This window comes from Cydia fagiglandana, chromosome 5, assembly GCF_963556715.1.
Source record: "Cydia fagiglandana chromosome 5, ilCydFagi1.1, whole genome shotgun sequence".
Classification (NCBI taxonomy): Eukaryota; Metazoa; Arthropoda; class Insecta; order Lepidoptera; family Tortricidae; genus Cydia; species Cydia fagiglandana.
The window spans coordinates 4,113,780-4,131,549 of NC_085936.1; the positions used below are offsets into that span (position 1 = coordinate 4,113,780).

The 17,770-nt window shown below is 39.1% G+C and overlaps 1 protein-coding gene and 1 long non-coding RNA gene across 2 annotated transcripts; both read left to right on the forward strand.

Annotated features, from left to right (window-relative positions):
• Nucleotides 1–11,109: 11,109 nt before the first annotated feature.
• Nucleotides 11,110–16,533, forward strand: LOC134664714 (procathepsin L-like). Its single transcript, XM_063521460.1, has 5 exons — nt 11,110–11,560; nt 13,368–13,491; nt 14,885–15,069; nt 15,858–15,965; nt 16,362–16,533. Exons 1-5 carry the CDS (start codon nt 11,128–11,130, stop codon nt 16,496–16,498), a joined length of 987 nt encoding a protein of 328 aa, XP_063377530.1. The 5' UTR covers nt 11,110–11,127; the 3' UTR covers nt 16,499–16,533.
• LOC134664787 (uncharacterized) lies at nt 13,453–14,948 on the forward strand. Its single transcript, XR_010098284.1, has 2 exons — nt 13,453–13,491; nt 14,885–14,948. It is a non-coding gene; the product is annotated as an uncharacterized LOC134664787 (long non-coding RNA).
• Nucleotides 16,534–17,770: the final 1,237 nt, after the last annotated feature.

The following is a 17,770-nucleotide window of genomic DNA, read 5'->3' on the forward strand; positions in this document are numbered from 1 at the left end:
TCCGGCTCCATCATCAGACCCTGAGTACTATCTTGTGTCAAAGATCTTGTTGAGACGAATAAAACGAGCCTAAACACGAAGTGGTTTCGTTGCACGGTTGATTGGTACCGGTGACCACCTTCCGGCTCCATCATCAGACCCTGAGTACTATCTTGTGTCAAAGATCTTGTTGAGACGAATAAAACGAGCCTAAACACGAAGTGGTTTAGTTGCATGGTTGATTGGTACCGGTGACCACCTTCCGGCTCCATCATCAGACCCTGAGTACTATCTTGTGTCAAAGATCTTGTTGAGATGAATCAAACGAGCCCAAACACGAAGTGGTTTACTTGCATGGTTGATTGGTACCGGTGACCACCTTCCGGCTCCATCATCAGACCCTGAGTACTATCTTGTGTCAAAGATCTTGTTGAGACGAATTAAACGAGCCCAAACACGAAATGGTTTAGTTGCATGGTTGATTAGTACCGGTGACCACATTCCGGCTCCATCATCAGACCCTGAGTACTATCTTGTGTCAAAGATCTTGTTGAGACGAATAAAACGAGCCTAAACACGAAGTGGTTTAGTTGCATGGTTGATTGGTACCGGTGACCACCTTCCGGCTCCATCATCAGACCCTGAGTACTATCTTGTGTCAAAGATCTTGATGAGACGAATAAAACGAGCCTAAACACGAAGTGGTTGAGTTGCACGGTTGATTGGTACCGGTGACCACCTTCCGCTTCCATCATCAGACCCTGAGTACTATCTTGTGTCAAAGATCTTGTTGAGACGAATAAAACGAGCCTAAACACGAAGTGGTTTACTTGCATGGTTGATTGGTACCGGTGACCACCTTCCGGCTCCATCATCAGACCCTGAGTACTATCTTGTGTCAAAGATCTTGTTGAGATGAATCAAACGAGCCCAAACACGAAGTGGTTTACTTGCATGGTTGATTGGTACCGGTGACCACCTTCCGGCTCCATCATCAGACCCTGAGTACTATCTTGTGTCAAAGATCTTGTTGAGACGAATTAAACGAGCCCAAACACGAAATGGTTTAGTTGCATGGTTGATTAGTACCGGTGACCACATTCCGGCTCCATCATCAGACCCTGAGTACTATCTTGTGTCAAAGATCTTGTTGAGACGAATAAAACGAGCCTAAACACGAAGTGGTTTAGTTGCATGGTTGATTGGTACCGGTGACCACCTTCCGGCTCCATCATCAGACCCTGAGTACTATCTTGTGTCAAAGATCTTGTTGAGATGAATCAAACGAGCCCAAACACGAAGTGGTTTACTTGCATGGTTGATTGGTACCGGTGACCACCTTCCGGCTCCATCATCAGACCCTGAGTACTATCTTGTGTCAAAGATCTTGTTGAGACGAATTAAACGAGCCCAAACACGAAATGGTTTAGTTGCATGGTTGATTAGTACCGGTGACCACATTCCGGCTCCATCATCAGACCCTGAGTACTATCTTGTGTCAAAGATCTTGTTGAGACGAATAAAACGAGCCTAAACACGAAGTGGTTTAGTTGCATGGTTGATTGGTACCGGTGACCACCTTCCGGCTCCATCATCAGACCCTGAGTACTATCTTGAGTCAAATAAATACATATAGAATGTCAGGTCGTTTCAAATATTTTTAATCCTGTCCGGTAGTTTATTAAACTGTACCATTATAAATTATAATACTATAAAAACAGTGCTAGGATCAAAGTCTCTCGTTGCGGTTTACACGCACACAGTATAGCGTTTTACACGGCGCCCGCCGCACACAATGATAAAAAACCTCGTCGTCGCCGTTGAAAATGTGCGGAGCCGACCGACACACGTCCTGCCTGTACAAGCTCTGCCGCGGCACTGAGCTGGCGAGCGCGCGTCATCGGTAATATAGAGTAGTTTTCAAAAAATTGCCAAAAAATTATAGTAGAATTTCATAAACACTAATGTATACCAACAGTATAAGCAAACGTTGCAGATTGCTTGAGTATGAAAATGACTTCGATATTAAGTAGATTTTCGTAGAAATTGACACTTGTTTCGGAGAGAAAATTGAGTTCGTTTTACTTTGATTTTCTCTTTCTCAAAGGTATGTAGGAAAAATATCGTTTGATATGCCTAAAGTACAGGGTATTAGTAATACAAAATAGCCAGGTTTAGCAGAGTAAACTTCTCAACATTTCCAAATAAGAGCTTGCCGTTCAGTGCTTCACGCGGTTTTTCGGAAACGACCATCAGAAAAAAATTCATTACTAATTTAATAAGTCCTTTTTCTAATATTTACAACGATATTTAAAAAGATAAGAAGACGCTTTTACTGGAACAAGTACTCATTGTTTCTAATAATGAGCACAAAGTCCTGAATTTCGTCGACTAGTATCATCAATTTTGCATTATTTCGACTTTTCATGTAAGAGCGCTCTTAACTTGGTTTGGACAAGTTAGGAGGTGAACATATCAAAAGTCCTCGGCCGTAGCCTTTGAGCGGGGGGGGAGAGAGGGGGCTTTGAAGGTCCCATTTTCCGGTTTTTCGATTATATCTCGGAAACTATGCATCGTAGCGACATGGCCACTTATAGAAAATGAAAGTTAATTTAATTTGTTACAAGTTTATTTAGTCAATTTTTTCCATATATTGAATAGTTTTTGAGATATCCGCTCTTGAAACTTTATTTAGGGCTCTCAATTTTATCTTGATCTCTACATCAGTGAAGGTGCTAGGCCGTGTTCCACAAAATATAAAAACAATTTTTTTAGGGTTCCGTACCTCAAAAGGAAAAAATGGAACCCTTATAGGATCACTCGTGCGTCTGTATGTCTGTCCGTCTGTCACAGCTTATTTTCTCGGAAACTACTGGACCAATTAAGTTGAAATTTGGTACATATATGTAAATTAGGGACCCAAAGACGGACATATAACGTAAACAAATTGATTTTATACCCAAAAATGACCATTGCCCCCCCCCCCCTTTATCTCCGAAACTACTAGGTCTTAAATTTTGAAAAAAATACACAAAATAGTCCTTTACCTATCACGATTATTAAGATGACAGGAAAACCTATTAGAAATGTGCAGCCAAGCGCGAGGCGGACTTAATGTACGGAACCCTTAATACGCGAGTCCGGCTCGCACTTGGCCGGTATTTTTTAAACTCCTCTTGACGCTTAACCGCTGAACCGATTTCGTTGAAATTTGGTATAGAAATAGTTTGCGTCCCGGAACAGGACATAGGATAGATCTTATAACCAAAATCATCTTTTGAAGGTGTGAAAAGTGGCGTGAAAATTTGTACGGACAATCAATAACCGCTGAACCGATTTATATGAAATTTGGGATGGTCTACAATTCTACATCTTTGATTTAGTTGAAAATGATAAAAAACATGACTTCAAACCTAAACTTAAACAGTAAGTATTAACTTCAAGAATTCAATTCTGAATTCCCCCCTGCACCACATTTCACACCTTTAAAGGATGATTTTTGAGATAACTTATTATGTCCTGTCTCGGGACTCAAAATATATGTGTACCTTTAAATTAAAACTGTTCAGCAGTTTAAGCGTGAAGAGGAGTTTAAAAGAAAGTATTTTAATAAGTTTATATGTTTTTACTTCGGAATGGTGTCAATGTGATACCATAACTAAATTTGGTACTGTGAATTTATACGAAAACGATACCAAACATGGCCTCGTAGCTTTACTGATGTAGAAGTCAAGATAAAATTGAGAGCCCTAAATTCTTATTACTTGGCCTAACTTGTGTAGAAGGAAAAGGAAAAATAAAAGTCTTCGGCAGGAATATAAGACACAAATATAATTTTTAGAGTTACTATTTCAACCATCAAACATAAACATACCTTGATTATATTATTCTAGTGAGATACGCATATATAAACAAAAACATAAAAAAATTACAAGGTCGAAATGTCACGGAGCTTGTGTGAGTTATATGTGAAAAATAAAAACTTTTATGACAAGAAAATCTGGACACAATTTAAGAATCATCCAATTGCGTCGAGGAATCATCAGTATTTTTGCTTGTTTCATTACCTCCTTGCTTCTTTTTTTGTCCTTTGTATTCTGTAGCAATTGGTTAGATCTGAAAATAAAGATAACTTGCGTCGTCACGGATGTCGATTTATAGGTTTTAGGGAGTGCAGAATTCGAAAATGATGACCATTTTATAATCCAAGATGGCGGCTACGCATGTTGTCATAAAAGTCGTCATGAATATTGTTTTATAGGTTTTAGGACGTGACAGGTCCAACAATAGGGTATATTACTGCAATGTTCTGCCGCCAGAGTGCAGCACTACCGACTCAGTAAATTCATAGACTAACTTATACATACTGTGCCTTAAACTGTTTTTTGACAAGTTTTCAAAGACAATAAAATATGACATTGATGCATCAAGGCGGTTTGTTAACAAGTGCCTACCGGTAAACGCGAAAATCGAAATTTAGTTATCCGCCTCTTTATCGCTCGAATATGCGAGAGTGATAGAGAGGCAGAAACCGAACCCTCGATTGTCGTGTTTCACGATAGGCGATATGTGAGTGACGTAGTGACGCATGTTTGTTTACTGTATGTGTACTACTAGTGCCACCTACGCAGAGCTTTGCCTAATATTCCCTATTGTCTACATCACTGTAATTGAAGTCACAGGCCTCCATGGGCTACGGTAAACGCTTACCATCAGACGGGCGGTGTGGTTGTTTGCCACCAACATGTTAATTAAAAGAAAACTCCACCATATCGCCAGTTAATAAGTTATTTTGCGAAGCTAATGACATTTGTCACAAGAAATACGACAATTGTCACGAAATTCCGACACATAACTCAAGAATTACCGAAAGTTCTTTGAAATCTTGTGACAATTTCCATCATTATCATCATAAACATCGCAAAAGAAATACATGTTTTTGCCGATATAATAAAGTTTTTAAAAATAATACAATGATGGTGACAAACAGGAATACGGCCCGCCCGATGGTAAGCGATAACCGTAGCCCATGGATGCCTGTGACGTCAGCAACAATGAGACTTGTCGAAATGTCGCACCTGTCACGTTACGTCACATTGTCACGCCAGGGAGTACATCTGAAAATTGTGTGTTCCCATTTGTCCCCATACCGATAAGGTGGGAAAAAATGGGAAATATTTACATGCAAATCCTATTCCATCTGTTCCCTACGGAGATAAATGGGAATATATCCGAAAATTGTGTGTTCCCATTTGTCCCCACCCCGATAAGGTGGAAAAAATGGGAAATATTTACATGCAAATCCTATTCCATCTGTTCCCTGCGAGGATAAATGGGATTACATCCGAAAATTGTGTGTTTCCATTTGTCCCCACTCCGATAAGGTGGGAAAAAATGGGAAATATTTACATGCAAATACTATTCCATCTGTTCCCTGCGGGGATAAATGGGATTACATCTGAAAATTGTGTGTTCCCATTTGTCCCCACCCCGAAAAGGTGGGAAAATTGGGAAATATTTACATGCAAATCCTATTCCATCTGTTCCCTGCGAGGATAAATGATAAATGGGATTACATCCGAAAATTGTGTGTTCCCATTTGTCCCCACCCCGATAAGGGGGGGGGGGGAAATGGGAAATATTTACATGCAAATACTATTCCATCTGTTCCCTGCGGGGATAAATGGGATTACATCTGAAAATTGTGTGTTCCCATTTGTCCCCACCCCGAAAAGGTGGGAAAATTGGGAAATATTTACATGCAAATCCTATTCCATCTGTTCCCTACGGGGATAAATGGGAATACATCCGAAAATTGTGTGTTCCCATTTGTCCCCACCCCGATAAGGTGGAAAAAATGGGAAATATTTACATGCAAATCCTATTCCATCTGTTCCCTACGGAGATAAATGGGAATACATCCGAAAATTGTGTGTTCCCATTTGTCCCCACCCTGATAAGGTGGAAAAAATGGGAAATATTTACATGCAAATCCTATTCCATCTGTTCCCTGCGATGATAAATGGGATTACATCCGAAAATTGTGTGTTCCCATTTGTCCCCACCCCGATAAGGTGGGAAAAAATGGGAAATATTTACATGCAAATACTATTCCATCTGTTCCCTGCGGGGATAAATGGGATTACATCTGAAAATTGTGTGTTCCCATTTGTCCCCACCCCGAAAAGGTGGGAAAATTGGGAAATATTTACATGCAAAGCCTATTCCATCTGTTCCCTGCGGGGATAAATGGGATTACATCTGAAAATTGTGTGTTCCTATTTGTCCCCACCCCGAAAAGGTGGGAAAATTGGGAAATATTTACATGCAAAGCCTATTCCATCTGTTCCCTACGGGGATAAATGGGAATACATCCGAAAATTGTGTGTTCCCATTTGTCCCCACCCCGATAAGGTGGAAAAAATGGGAAATATTTACATGCAAATCCTATTCCATCTGTTCCCTACGGAGATAAATGGGAATACATCCGAAAATTGTGTGTTCCCATTTGTCCCCACCCCGATAAGGTGGAAAAAATGGGAAATATTTACATGCAAATCCTATTCCATCTGTTCCCTACGGAGATAAATGGGAATACATCCGAAAATTGTGTGTTCCCATTTGTCCCCACCCTGATAAGGTGGAAAAAATGGGAAATATTTACATGCAAATCCTATTCCATCTGTTCCCTGCGAGGATAAATGGGATTACGTCCGAAAATTGTGTGTTCCCATTTGTCCCCACCCCGATAAGGTGGGAAAAAATGGGAAATATTTACATGCAAATACTATTCCATTTGTTCCCTGTGTGGATAAATGGGATTACATCTGAAAATTGTATGTTCCCATTTGTCCCCACCCCGAAAAGGTGGGGAAATTGGGAAATATTTACATGCAAATCCTATTCCATCTGTTCCCTACGGGGATAAATGGGAATACATCTGAAAATTGTGTGTTCCCATTTGTCCCCACCCCGATAAGGTGGAATAAATGGGAAATATTTACATGCAAATCTTATTCCATCTGTTTCCTGCGAGGATAAATGATAAATGGGATTACATCCGAAAATTGTGTGTTCCCATTTGTCCCCAGCCCGATAAGGGGGGAAAAAATGGGAAATATTTACTTTCAAATCCTATTCCATCTGTTCCCTGCGGGAATAAATGGGAATACATCCAAAAATTGTGTGTTCCCATTTGTCCCCGCCCCGAAAAGTTGGGAAATATTTACATGCAAATCCTATTCCATTTACGTACAAAAATGTCCCCCTGTCAACTTTCAATCGAGATTTAATCGATAATTTATTCGATTAATATTCAGATTAATGCAATTTCAATCTATGTTAGGTCGACTAAATTAATCGCGATTAAAATATGAGGATTAACTTTTTTTTATTCCACGGCATGGCTCTTACACTTTGAGAATATCTGAAAACGAATGAACACAAGGAGCCATTTTGCAAATCCAGTAACTTTGTTATTACTTTTGACAGCGCGTGTCATGTGTCAACACAGAGTCGACACAAAGTCGAAACATTTGCGATTACTTTGTGACTGCAATATTTCTCAGCCTTAAACCATATTTATACATCATAATTAACAAGTTTCGTAGTATGTAAAGCGTTATTTCTGTTATTTAAGTATAGTATACGCATCGAAGTACTAAAAATGCATCAAATAATATAGTTATGAACACAGGCACTGAGAAGTAAACAATTTCATTTCCGGCTAAACTAAAACAATGTGGTGGCGCGTTGATTATATTACACTTAGTTTATCAAATCACTCGAGCAGTTTAATTCCCCATAATAATTTAAGTCCTATTGTAATATAAATGAAAACAATATATAATTACGTCTTGTAATCCGTTTTAGAGATGGCGTATTAATGTCACTTATTTTTATTTAAGCATTTTTCCATCTGACAGTTTCCATTTGACAGGAACGAAATGAACGAATGAACGAATGATTTTGGCATAAAGTAGTCGCAAACCCGAAACAATGTGTGCACACGGCGACCACACTTTATGTCACTTTGTGTCATGTGTCGACCCTTCCCCATTTCTGGTAACTGTGTCGACACGGCGACGACTCTGCGACTGGAATTGTGACCGAAACAGAAGGTGTCGACACAAGATGTGTCAACACCGCGTCGTAACGGCGACTAGAAATGGTTGTATGGGTTCCATGACATAGTGCATGGTCGCCATTTTGGAATCCAAAATGGTCATCATTTTCGAAATCTGCGCCCCCCAAAACCTATAAAACGACATCCATGACGACTTTTATGACATAGAGCATGGTCGCCATTTTGGAATATAAAATGGTCATTATTTTCGAAATCTGCGCTCCCTAAAGCCTATAAAACGACATCCATGACGACTTTTATGACATAGTGCATGGCCGCCATCTTGGATTCCAAATAGTCATCATTTTTGAAATCTAAAATTCAAAAGACAATATTATAAATGTGTAACAAACCGAGCACTTTCATTTGATACCAAACTCGACCATACTTTCTTTTAATAAACATGACCAGAATAGCCCTCACAAATGACTTTTTAACATTTTAAGCTCTTCTAGCTCAATAACCTCTTGTTCGAGCCTGCTCAAAATTTTATGACTAAAATATAATGCCCTAGCTAAAGTTCTTGAGTATCAAACTATCTTACTGACAGTTCAGCTTAAAAACATCGAAATGCCGGGACGTGCCGCTAGCCAGCCGCGTGATCCAAGTCGAATGTAAGAACTTAGCTTCGCTTCGCTCGCTCGTTCGATAAAAGTTGTGTTGTAACTACAGTGTTTGTATTTTTTTCTTAAAAATCTTCTATTTTAGTATCCCCAAAAATAATACGTATATTTGTAACAGTGGCCAAGTACATAAGACAGGTTATATTACTTGTCCAATACCGTCACATTTCTTTTAATTTCTAAATTTTCATTCTTAGCGCCACTTGCACTAAACCCACTTAACCGGTTAAAGCGTTAACCCAATGTCAATTTGTACTGGTAACCCTGGTAACTCCAGGTCTAACCGGGTAACCCGGATTAGTGAATGGTGCAAGTCGCGCTTAGGCGATAAGGGCTTAAGGCGTTTTAAGGTTTACCTCCCTTTGATTTGTTGTATTCTTTTCTCTATTGAGGTGTGCATTTCTTTTGGGCTTAAATTACATTATAATTTGTATAATGTAATGTACATTATAATTTGAATAATGTAATGTACATTATAATTTGTATAATGTAATTTAAGCCCAAAAGAAATTTTTGATTAAAGAGATGCAACTAATACATATTGATTAGGTAGGTAGATGATAATATAATTAAGGTTAACGTTATGTTAACTAAAGCGACGTATGTGTGACATGTAATCCAGGAATGCTACATTTCACGGTGATGTTGACAGTTGGAGATGACAGAGAGAGCCTAAACCTCTTGGGAGTCGGTGTAGCTTCTTCGTCAGTCGGTCCCTCAATACTGAGGATCGTGACATCATATCCTTCTGTTGAAGACCAGGTTCCTCCATAGGGTTCTGTTCCCCGCCAAGCGCATGGCCTCGTGCTGTTTTAATTGCATAGGTGCCGTAATTTGAGCACACCATCTAGTAGGAGGAGGGCCCTGAGTTCTCGTGCCATCAACTTTACCCGTCATTATTACTCTTTCCAGGAACGGTGTAGCTATTGCCCTTTTAATCTTCTTCCTCGCGTTATCCCGGCATTTCGCCACGGCTCATGAGAGCCTGGGGTCCGCTTGACAACTAATCCCATGATTTGACGTAGGCACTAGTTTTTACGAAAGCGACTGCCATCTGACCTTTCAACCCAGAGGGTAAACTAGGCCTTATTGGGATTAGTCCGGTTTCCTCACGATGTTTTCCTTCACCGAAAAGCGACTGGTAAATATCAAATGATATTTCGTACATAAGTTCCGAAAAACTCATTGGTACGAGCCGGGGTTTGAACCCGCGACCTCCAGATTGCAAGTCGCACGCTCTCACCGCTAGGCCATCAGCGCTTCAGATCAGATCAGAGCTATTGCCCTTTTAATAACGGGTTGATAAAGAACGCCTAAGCCACATGGGAGTGGGCGGTGTAACTAGTGCTATTGCGATTAACAACACGATGTATGGCTTATTGGCATTGGCTGCCAGTGATTATTATGATAATCGATCCCAATAGAGCATGGTACGACCATTTTCGAGAACTGTATTACGTGAGTTCCTTAAATAGGTAGATGCAAAAGGCGGTAATCTTGGACACGGCGCGTATAATACGTCGGTTCCTTTCTCCTGTCGGTCCTAACCACCGGCACCCTTGGCCCTACCCCACAGCTGGCGGCACCCTAAGTTAAATTTTTTATAATGTGTTTAATATAAAGAACAGTGTATATTTAGTATGGTTTTTGTACGTGTTTTTATACTTTACTTTTGTATATCCATATTGTAAAAAAAACTTACCTTTTGATGAAAGATAAATAAAGAGATTAAATGTGACGTTCCACGGCAAAAGGTGCCTTATGGCGGCTGGTGCTTACGTCGCCTAGCGCCGCAATAATATTGGAGCGGCGTTAATAATAGCGTAAGCGCCAAGCCGCCAACCGCCATAAGGTACCTTACCCATGGGACATCACAAATAAATATGAGGATATATGTATAAATCTATTCAGTTCATACCTAAATAGGTACCTAGTACGGTGGTTATGTACCATAATTTCAAAAATCAAATTTCCTAATACGAAATTCCCAAAGACAGAACATCGAAAATCAAAATGTATAATGTACGAAATTCCTAAGGATGCATGTCCTAAGACGGCTAATCAACCTATTTAGGTATCTAGTACCTACAGGTATCCGGCCTGGTAACATTAAAATACCTAATAAAATTAACAAACGCAAACACTATTTCAACAACTTGGAGACATAAAATACACGTGGAGACAATTAAACTAAGGTATTTACTTTAAGTGTCATTTTGTATTAAATAAACTGATAAAATTAAGTATCCAATAAAAAACATATTTACGCAATCTCAAAAATTTTGATACAAAATACACGTGGAAGTACTAAAAATGACTGAGGTGTTTTAATTATTATTTTCTGTATAAAAAGGCTGCGTAGAAATGTATAGTTACAGATCAGAACTGTCAACGAACACCATGTTTGCGGCGGTTGTTCTGGCGACGGTCTGCCTCGCCAGCAGCACGGTCTTGGCTGCTTATGACAAGCCATTCTACGAAGTAGAAGACGCTGAAAGCCTGTTCAAAGACTTTGTGCAAGAGCACAAGAAAGTATACAACCGCAGGGAGTACCATGAAAGGCTTGAGATTTTCAAGAAAACCTTGAAAGAAATAAATGAGCGAAATGCCAAATTCCCTGATACTGTGTTTGCAGTGAACCATTTTGCTGATTTATACCCTCATGAACTAGAGCAATACACTGGTTTCAAACTTCCAAAAAATATTACGAGTGTAGTACTTCCTGATGGGCCGACTCCTACGGCTACTGAATTTGATTGGAGGGACAAACATGTGGTTTCTCATGTTAAGCACCAAGGATATTGTGGTAGTTGCTATATCTTCAGCGCTGTTGGTAAGTTCACTGGAACTTACTCGTTCTTTTATCGGTAACTCTTAGATAATCACGTTATAAGTTTAGTGTCCATATATTTAAGTTGCTCAAATGCCCGCCACCATCTCTCACCTTTTAAATTATACTATTTTTCATTAGTCCTTGACATATTTCTGTCATTAGATACCTGATGATATTCTCTTGAGGTCTCTTTTCATTACTCCACCTATTATGAATATTGTGAAAGGTGAACATGAGTTCTCCTTTCTAATTTGAATTAGTTTATTAGTGGTATTAGTGAGTTAGTTCGTTGTTTTAGTGAGAGCGTTTAAGGAAGTTAGTGAGAGCGTTTAAGGAAGTTAGTGAGAGTGTTTAAGGAAGTTAGTGAGTCGAGCGTTTAAGGAAGTAAGTGTTAATCTTAATAATATAATTATGTACCTAACAATGTAACCTATTATCCTGTCGCATACTTCCAGGCCCCAATTTCACATCGGTGACAGGTGCGAGAGTTGTAAAACATCACTATTGCTGACGTCACAGCCATCCATGGGCTACGATTACCACTTACCATCGGGCGGGCCGTATTCCTGTTTGCCACCATCATTATTATTGAAAAAAACTTTATTATATTGGAAAAAAACAGATATTTCTCTTGCGAAGCTCCAGACAATTTTATTGTCAAGATTTAGAAGAATTGTAGGTAATTCTTGACAGGGTAATGAGTTATATGTCGGAATTTTGTGACAATTGTAGTGTTTCTGTGACAATTGTCATATCTTTGCGAGAGAAATATCTGGTTTTTTTCCGATATAATAAGGTTTTTTTAATAATACAATGATGGTGGCAAACGGGAATACGGCCCGCCCGATGGTAAGCGGTAACCGTAGCCCATGGATGCCTGTGACGTCAGTAACAGTGATATTTTACAATTGTCGCACCTGTCACCGTGGTGAAATTGGGGCCTGTTGTTTCTCCATTAACAACTATTGTCCTTACTTACCTTTCTCGCAACTTGCAAATCTGTTTTTCAAACCGAATTCTCCACTATCACACGCTTGTTAGTACTTAAATATTTTTTTAGCGTATTTAATTAAAGTATGTGAAACGGGTGGCGCAAAATCGGTCATTGTGGCACTCTTTGGGGGAGGCCTATGTCCAGCGGACGTCCTATGGCTGATACGATGATGATGATGATATGAAACGGTTACGTTTCAAATCACTTGGCCAAGTACTTTATCGTCGATTTAAGATTGTAGAAGACGACGTAACGGACCCACGACATTATACCACCAAAATAAAATTACGAGTAGTGTTTAGAATTATTTTTAACTGTTGTTAAATATTTTATGCCTGTAAGGTCAGGTAGAACTTAGTTACCAGAAAATAATTATATTTGATATACTTAAATCGAACCGATGGCTTTCACGCCATAATGCGGAAGCGTACTGCCTAGTGTTTGGAAGTGGTTTGGAATGTGGCAGTCTTTGCTTTATTAAATAAGATATTTTAGTATTATTATTTCTACTTTAATTTATTATATTTTAATTTTGTACTTACTAACATTAGCATATTAAGATTAATTTATATTGTATTACTAACAAATTATATGGGCTTATATGCCTGAAATAAATGATTGATTGATTGATAAATACACTAGCAGACAGCGCAGAGCCAAAACTGTTACAGGGCCTTTAAACTTTCATGTATTTTTCAAGTTCAACTATTATGGAAAGTTAATTTGAAAGTGAACAAAGGAGTAAAATTATGCTTAACGTTTTTAAATTGAAGACGGAGTTAAAAGTATAAAACTATATTAATTTATTCACAGGTGATATTGAAGGGCAGTACGCACTCAAACATAAGCAATGCCTGTCCTTTTCCGAAGGGCAGGTCCTCGATTGCCTCGGAGAGAAATGGGGTTGCCAAGGAGGATGGATGCACGAAGTTATGCAGTAAGTAGAGATGCACCGGATATTTGGTTATTATCCGGTATCCGGCCTATCGGGCTATTAATTTAATATCCGTCCGGATACCGGATAGTGATCTACTATTCGGCCGATACCGGAGAGTACCTACCTAACATTGCATGATTTTAAGTAGGTACACAAATTGGATTCAAGAAACAGTCACGGTCATAATCGTCATCATCATAATTTAAGAGCATGGCTTTTGTCGGTGGAGTATGCGCCAGTTTTCGCGGTCCTCGGCCAGGTTCTTTAGGTCCCTGTAAGAAACGACATTTGCTTTTGCTTTTAGTTGTTGTGTATAGCTTGCTCGTGGTTTTCCTCTTCCTCTCCTAACTTCGATTTGGCCTTCTAATATAGGTAGTTTAGCATAGATAGTAGGCATAATCGTACTTGATTATTATTATAAAACAACTTAAACATTCCAATGACTTGCACGCACACTCATTACGAACCTAGAAATGTGTCTGCGCGAACGTTCACTAGGAAACAGGTCAAACCTGCACAATGCGCATCTGAAAAACCGAAATGTAGGTATAGTTGCGTGACCGAATATTCGGCGGCCGGATACCGAATATTCGGCGGCCGGATACCGAATATTCGGCCGATGATCAGGCTGAATATCCGGTATCCGACCAAACAACTATCCGTTCCATCTCTAGCAGTAAGTGTTTGCGCTGACAAAAAAGAACTAAGGATATTTCCATCGTGTTCGATGCAGTGATTACCATCTAGTGACGACTAGCAGCCAGTGACGAGTTTCGCGAAGCGAAATACGTGTCCGCTAAGGTTCAAGTAATATAACACTTATTTGTCATACGGACATTAAGTTGAAGTTTAATTTGCATAATCTCTACTGTCATAAGTTACATTTAATGTAATAAACTCATAGCGGGACGGGATATCATATGCCTACGAATAATTTACTCTCATTGTTAGGTAATTTAACTTTAGGAAATTATAAAAAATATATACACACTTTTATCTTTATGCAATTTGATCACTTCTCTACTCATAACAGGAAATTATGCAATTAGTTTTAACGCAAAATGTAAATGTTGGTATTTTGTTCTTTGTAAGTACTTATACAAAAAATATACCCGTTATAATCGTGTAACCGTCAGAAAATGTATAAAAGGATAAAATAAATAAGACCACGAATGTAATTCCTGCAGTAAAATGTTTATCTTTCCCCTGTCACTTATATTTTCAATTACAATACAATACAATACAATGCACATGCTCTTTATTGCACACCTCACATACACGTAGTTTACAATAAATGAACAATAACATAAACAAAGACAATAGAGGTGACAACAGGCGGTCTTATCGCTTAAGAGCGATCTCTAACCTCACCTTAAAACTGCGTGAATTTCAGGGAATTGGCTAAAAAAAAGGAAAAGTTGGAAAAGGAGCCAGACTATCCCTATCATGATGCAAAATCAACATGCAAAGAAGACGCCAGTAAGGGGGTTGCGCTGGTAACAGGTGGTACTGTTATCAAAATCGCCGACGAAGAGGAGTTAAAGAATAAATTGGTAAACTTAGGACCTCTGGCAGTCGGTGAGTACGGGTTATTCGCGGTCGGTCTAGAACGCTAAATGACTAGTGTAACATTTTGCCTATATCGCTCTAAGTCTACATCGCGAACGGTCCAGAACGCAAAATGCCTACATCATTTTCCGTCGCTTTATCTTTACGTTAGCGATGTCGACGGAGCCCCGCTGATGCGGGGCTCCTATTCTGTGCGGTTTGGCGTACGGCCATTTGAAGATAACTAACGAACCTAACCTACCACCTGTGTGATATAAAAAAGTGGTCAATTTGCGTTCTAGACCGTTCGCGATGAAGATTAAAAGCGAAATAGGCAAAATATTACACTAGTCATTTTGCGTTCTAGACCGTCCGCGACTATGTGAGTACCTAACATGATCTTTTCAAAGTTCTCATCGTTTCTGGATCAATCCGTATCAGCTTTCTATTTAAACAAAGTTTTTAGTGTAATCGGTTTATCTTTGTGGACGTAAATTCAATATCTAAACTTAAATAGGTACCTACTATTTGTACCTAAAATAATAAAGTCTGTAATGATACAAAATGTAAGGTGCAGAAAAATATTAGATTGTGTATCAATTACATTGTGTCCATAGTACTATCAATACTCTTAAAGGCAGGTGACGTTACCCTTTTTTTGAACAAAGTTAATAATATTTAATTTATACGTGTCGTTAAACGAGTATTAAATATTAATATCACTTGTCGTGTCATGGGACCACTCTGTCAATAGTGTAACGAAGAAGAAGAAGAACAATAATTAATACTTAAGTTTGTCTTTGTTTACCTACTTTCAGCTCTAAACGCACTTGATTTTTACGATTACAAAGGAGGCATACTAGAACCCGATAAGTGCAAGGGTAAACAACTTAACCACGGCGTGCTCTTGGTCGGGTATGGAGAAGGTAATGTTAGATTTTAATCAATAATAGGTATTTTAATAGTACATTATTGCAGAGGCCGGGAAAAGGCAATTCGTGGATGAGTTTCGATTTTGTCGGACGACGCGAAGCGGAACGGAGTACTGTAATAACTACTGTAGTGTTTTTTTATTTCCCGTCCGCTAGAACAGGACAGCGATAGTTTGATTTTTTTTAATTAGAGTTTTACAATAACGAAGAACTTCCCGTGCTATTTTTGCCACATTAAGGTGAAAATTTCCGAGCATATTGGAGAAAAAGGCTTTACTTACCGCTGCAACAATCACTTAATACAAATAATTGCTCTGAATACTCTGAGAAGTGTGACAAAGCAGAAGAACCCTTCAAATGTACAGAATTAAAACTGTTTTTCTTTCGCAGAAAACGGCAAGAAGTTCTGGATTATTAAAAATTCGTGGGGAGATGGATGGGGCGAAAAAGGCTACGTGAGACTGTTACGAGGAGTCAACGCTTGCGTCATGGGCACCAGTTACACCGCCCACTCCCAAGTGGCTTAGGCGTTCTTTATCAACCCATTATTAAAAGGGCACTAGCTACACCGTTCACTCCCAAGAAGCTTAGGCTCTCTCTGTCATCTCCATCTGTCAAAATTACTGTACAAGAAATGTAGCATTCCTGGATTACATGGCGCACATACGTCGCTTTAGTTAACGCAATCTTCATTATATCATCTACCTAATCAATGTATTTCATCTCTTTAATCAAAATTTTACTCTAGCTTGAAAGTACATTATATAAATTTACTAATCATTGGACACTAAAATAAATGTGGTATATACGTTTGAATCGCATTTTGTCTATTATTTTTATGACCCTACCAAAAATTTTCTTTTGTGAGTGTCAATTCCAAAATAATACAGGTTGTCCCTAGCCATTGGACAAAGCCGACATACGTACATATGCATTGGGGTATTTAGAACCAGTACCTATACAAAGTATCATAACAATCGGTGTAGTGGTTACGAAGAAATTAACAAATTACGATTTTTTTTACTTTGGAGCAACCTATATGTGTTAGTAGCTCCTGAGGTAATAGTAATAATACTCATAACTGAGGGTCGTGGCTATGCAATAGCAGATGAAATTATCATGAAAAAGAACTGCCGGAGATAAATCAAGAAGCACGGTCCCGGAAGGTCAGGCATTATCATCTCAGGTTATTCTCATGCACTTGCTCAGACATACGGCCCAGAGTCAAAAGTGACGTTTTTGTTCGAAGAAACATCACTTTGGATACCGACTTTAAAGTTCGAATCAGCCGGCCTAGCCAAGGTTACAATCGCTATCGCTTCGACATCGAAAAGCATTAGTCTCTCTAACACTCTTCCATATTAGCGCGACAGTGACAGTTGCGTTTCGATCGCTACGGAGCGTAAGCGATTGGCATCTTGGCTACGCGGCCAGGTCGATAATCTCGTTGCCCGGATTAGTTATTCACTAGCAACTTGTCCTCTTTTAGATTTCCTTGCATATAGTGCAGTATTCCCCTACCCACCTGACTGACTCTACCTAACATATGGTGGATTCCCAAAAGTGGGTGTAGGCGCTGATGGGTTAAACTTACTATATTTTAATAGAAGCTAAAGGTTTCAACTTTTTATTTCAGTGATTTAAAGTTGGTTGCACTAAACCGTACCGTTAAAGCATTCGCAAAATTTTATTTTATGGGAAGTTTCATACTACACTGCTACTATGTGTTTGAATTAAGGGGATATGGGAGTGGGTTATTTCTTTCCTCCGTGAGTTTTGATCGTAAAGCAATGATTTTT

Bases quoted from the DNA above. Each gene is read 5' to 3' on its own strand.
- LOC134664714 (XM_063521460.1), top strand. From the start codon at position 11,128: ATGTTTGCGGCGGTTGTTCTGGCGACGGTCTGCCTCGCCAGCAGCACG. The intron at 11,561-13,367 runs GTAAGTTCACTG...ATTTATTCACAG, and splicing joins CTATATCTTCAGCGCTGTTG to GTGATATTGAAGGGCAGTAC. The intron at 15,966-16,361 runs GTAATGTTAGAT...TTTCTTTCGCAG, and splicing joins CTTGGTCGGGTATGGAGAAG to AAAACGGCAAGAAGTTCTGG.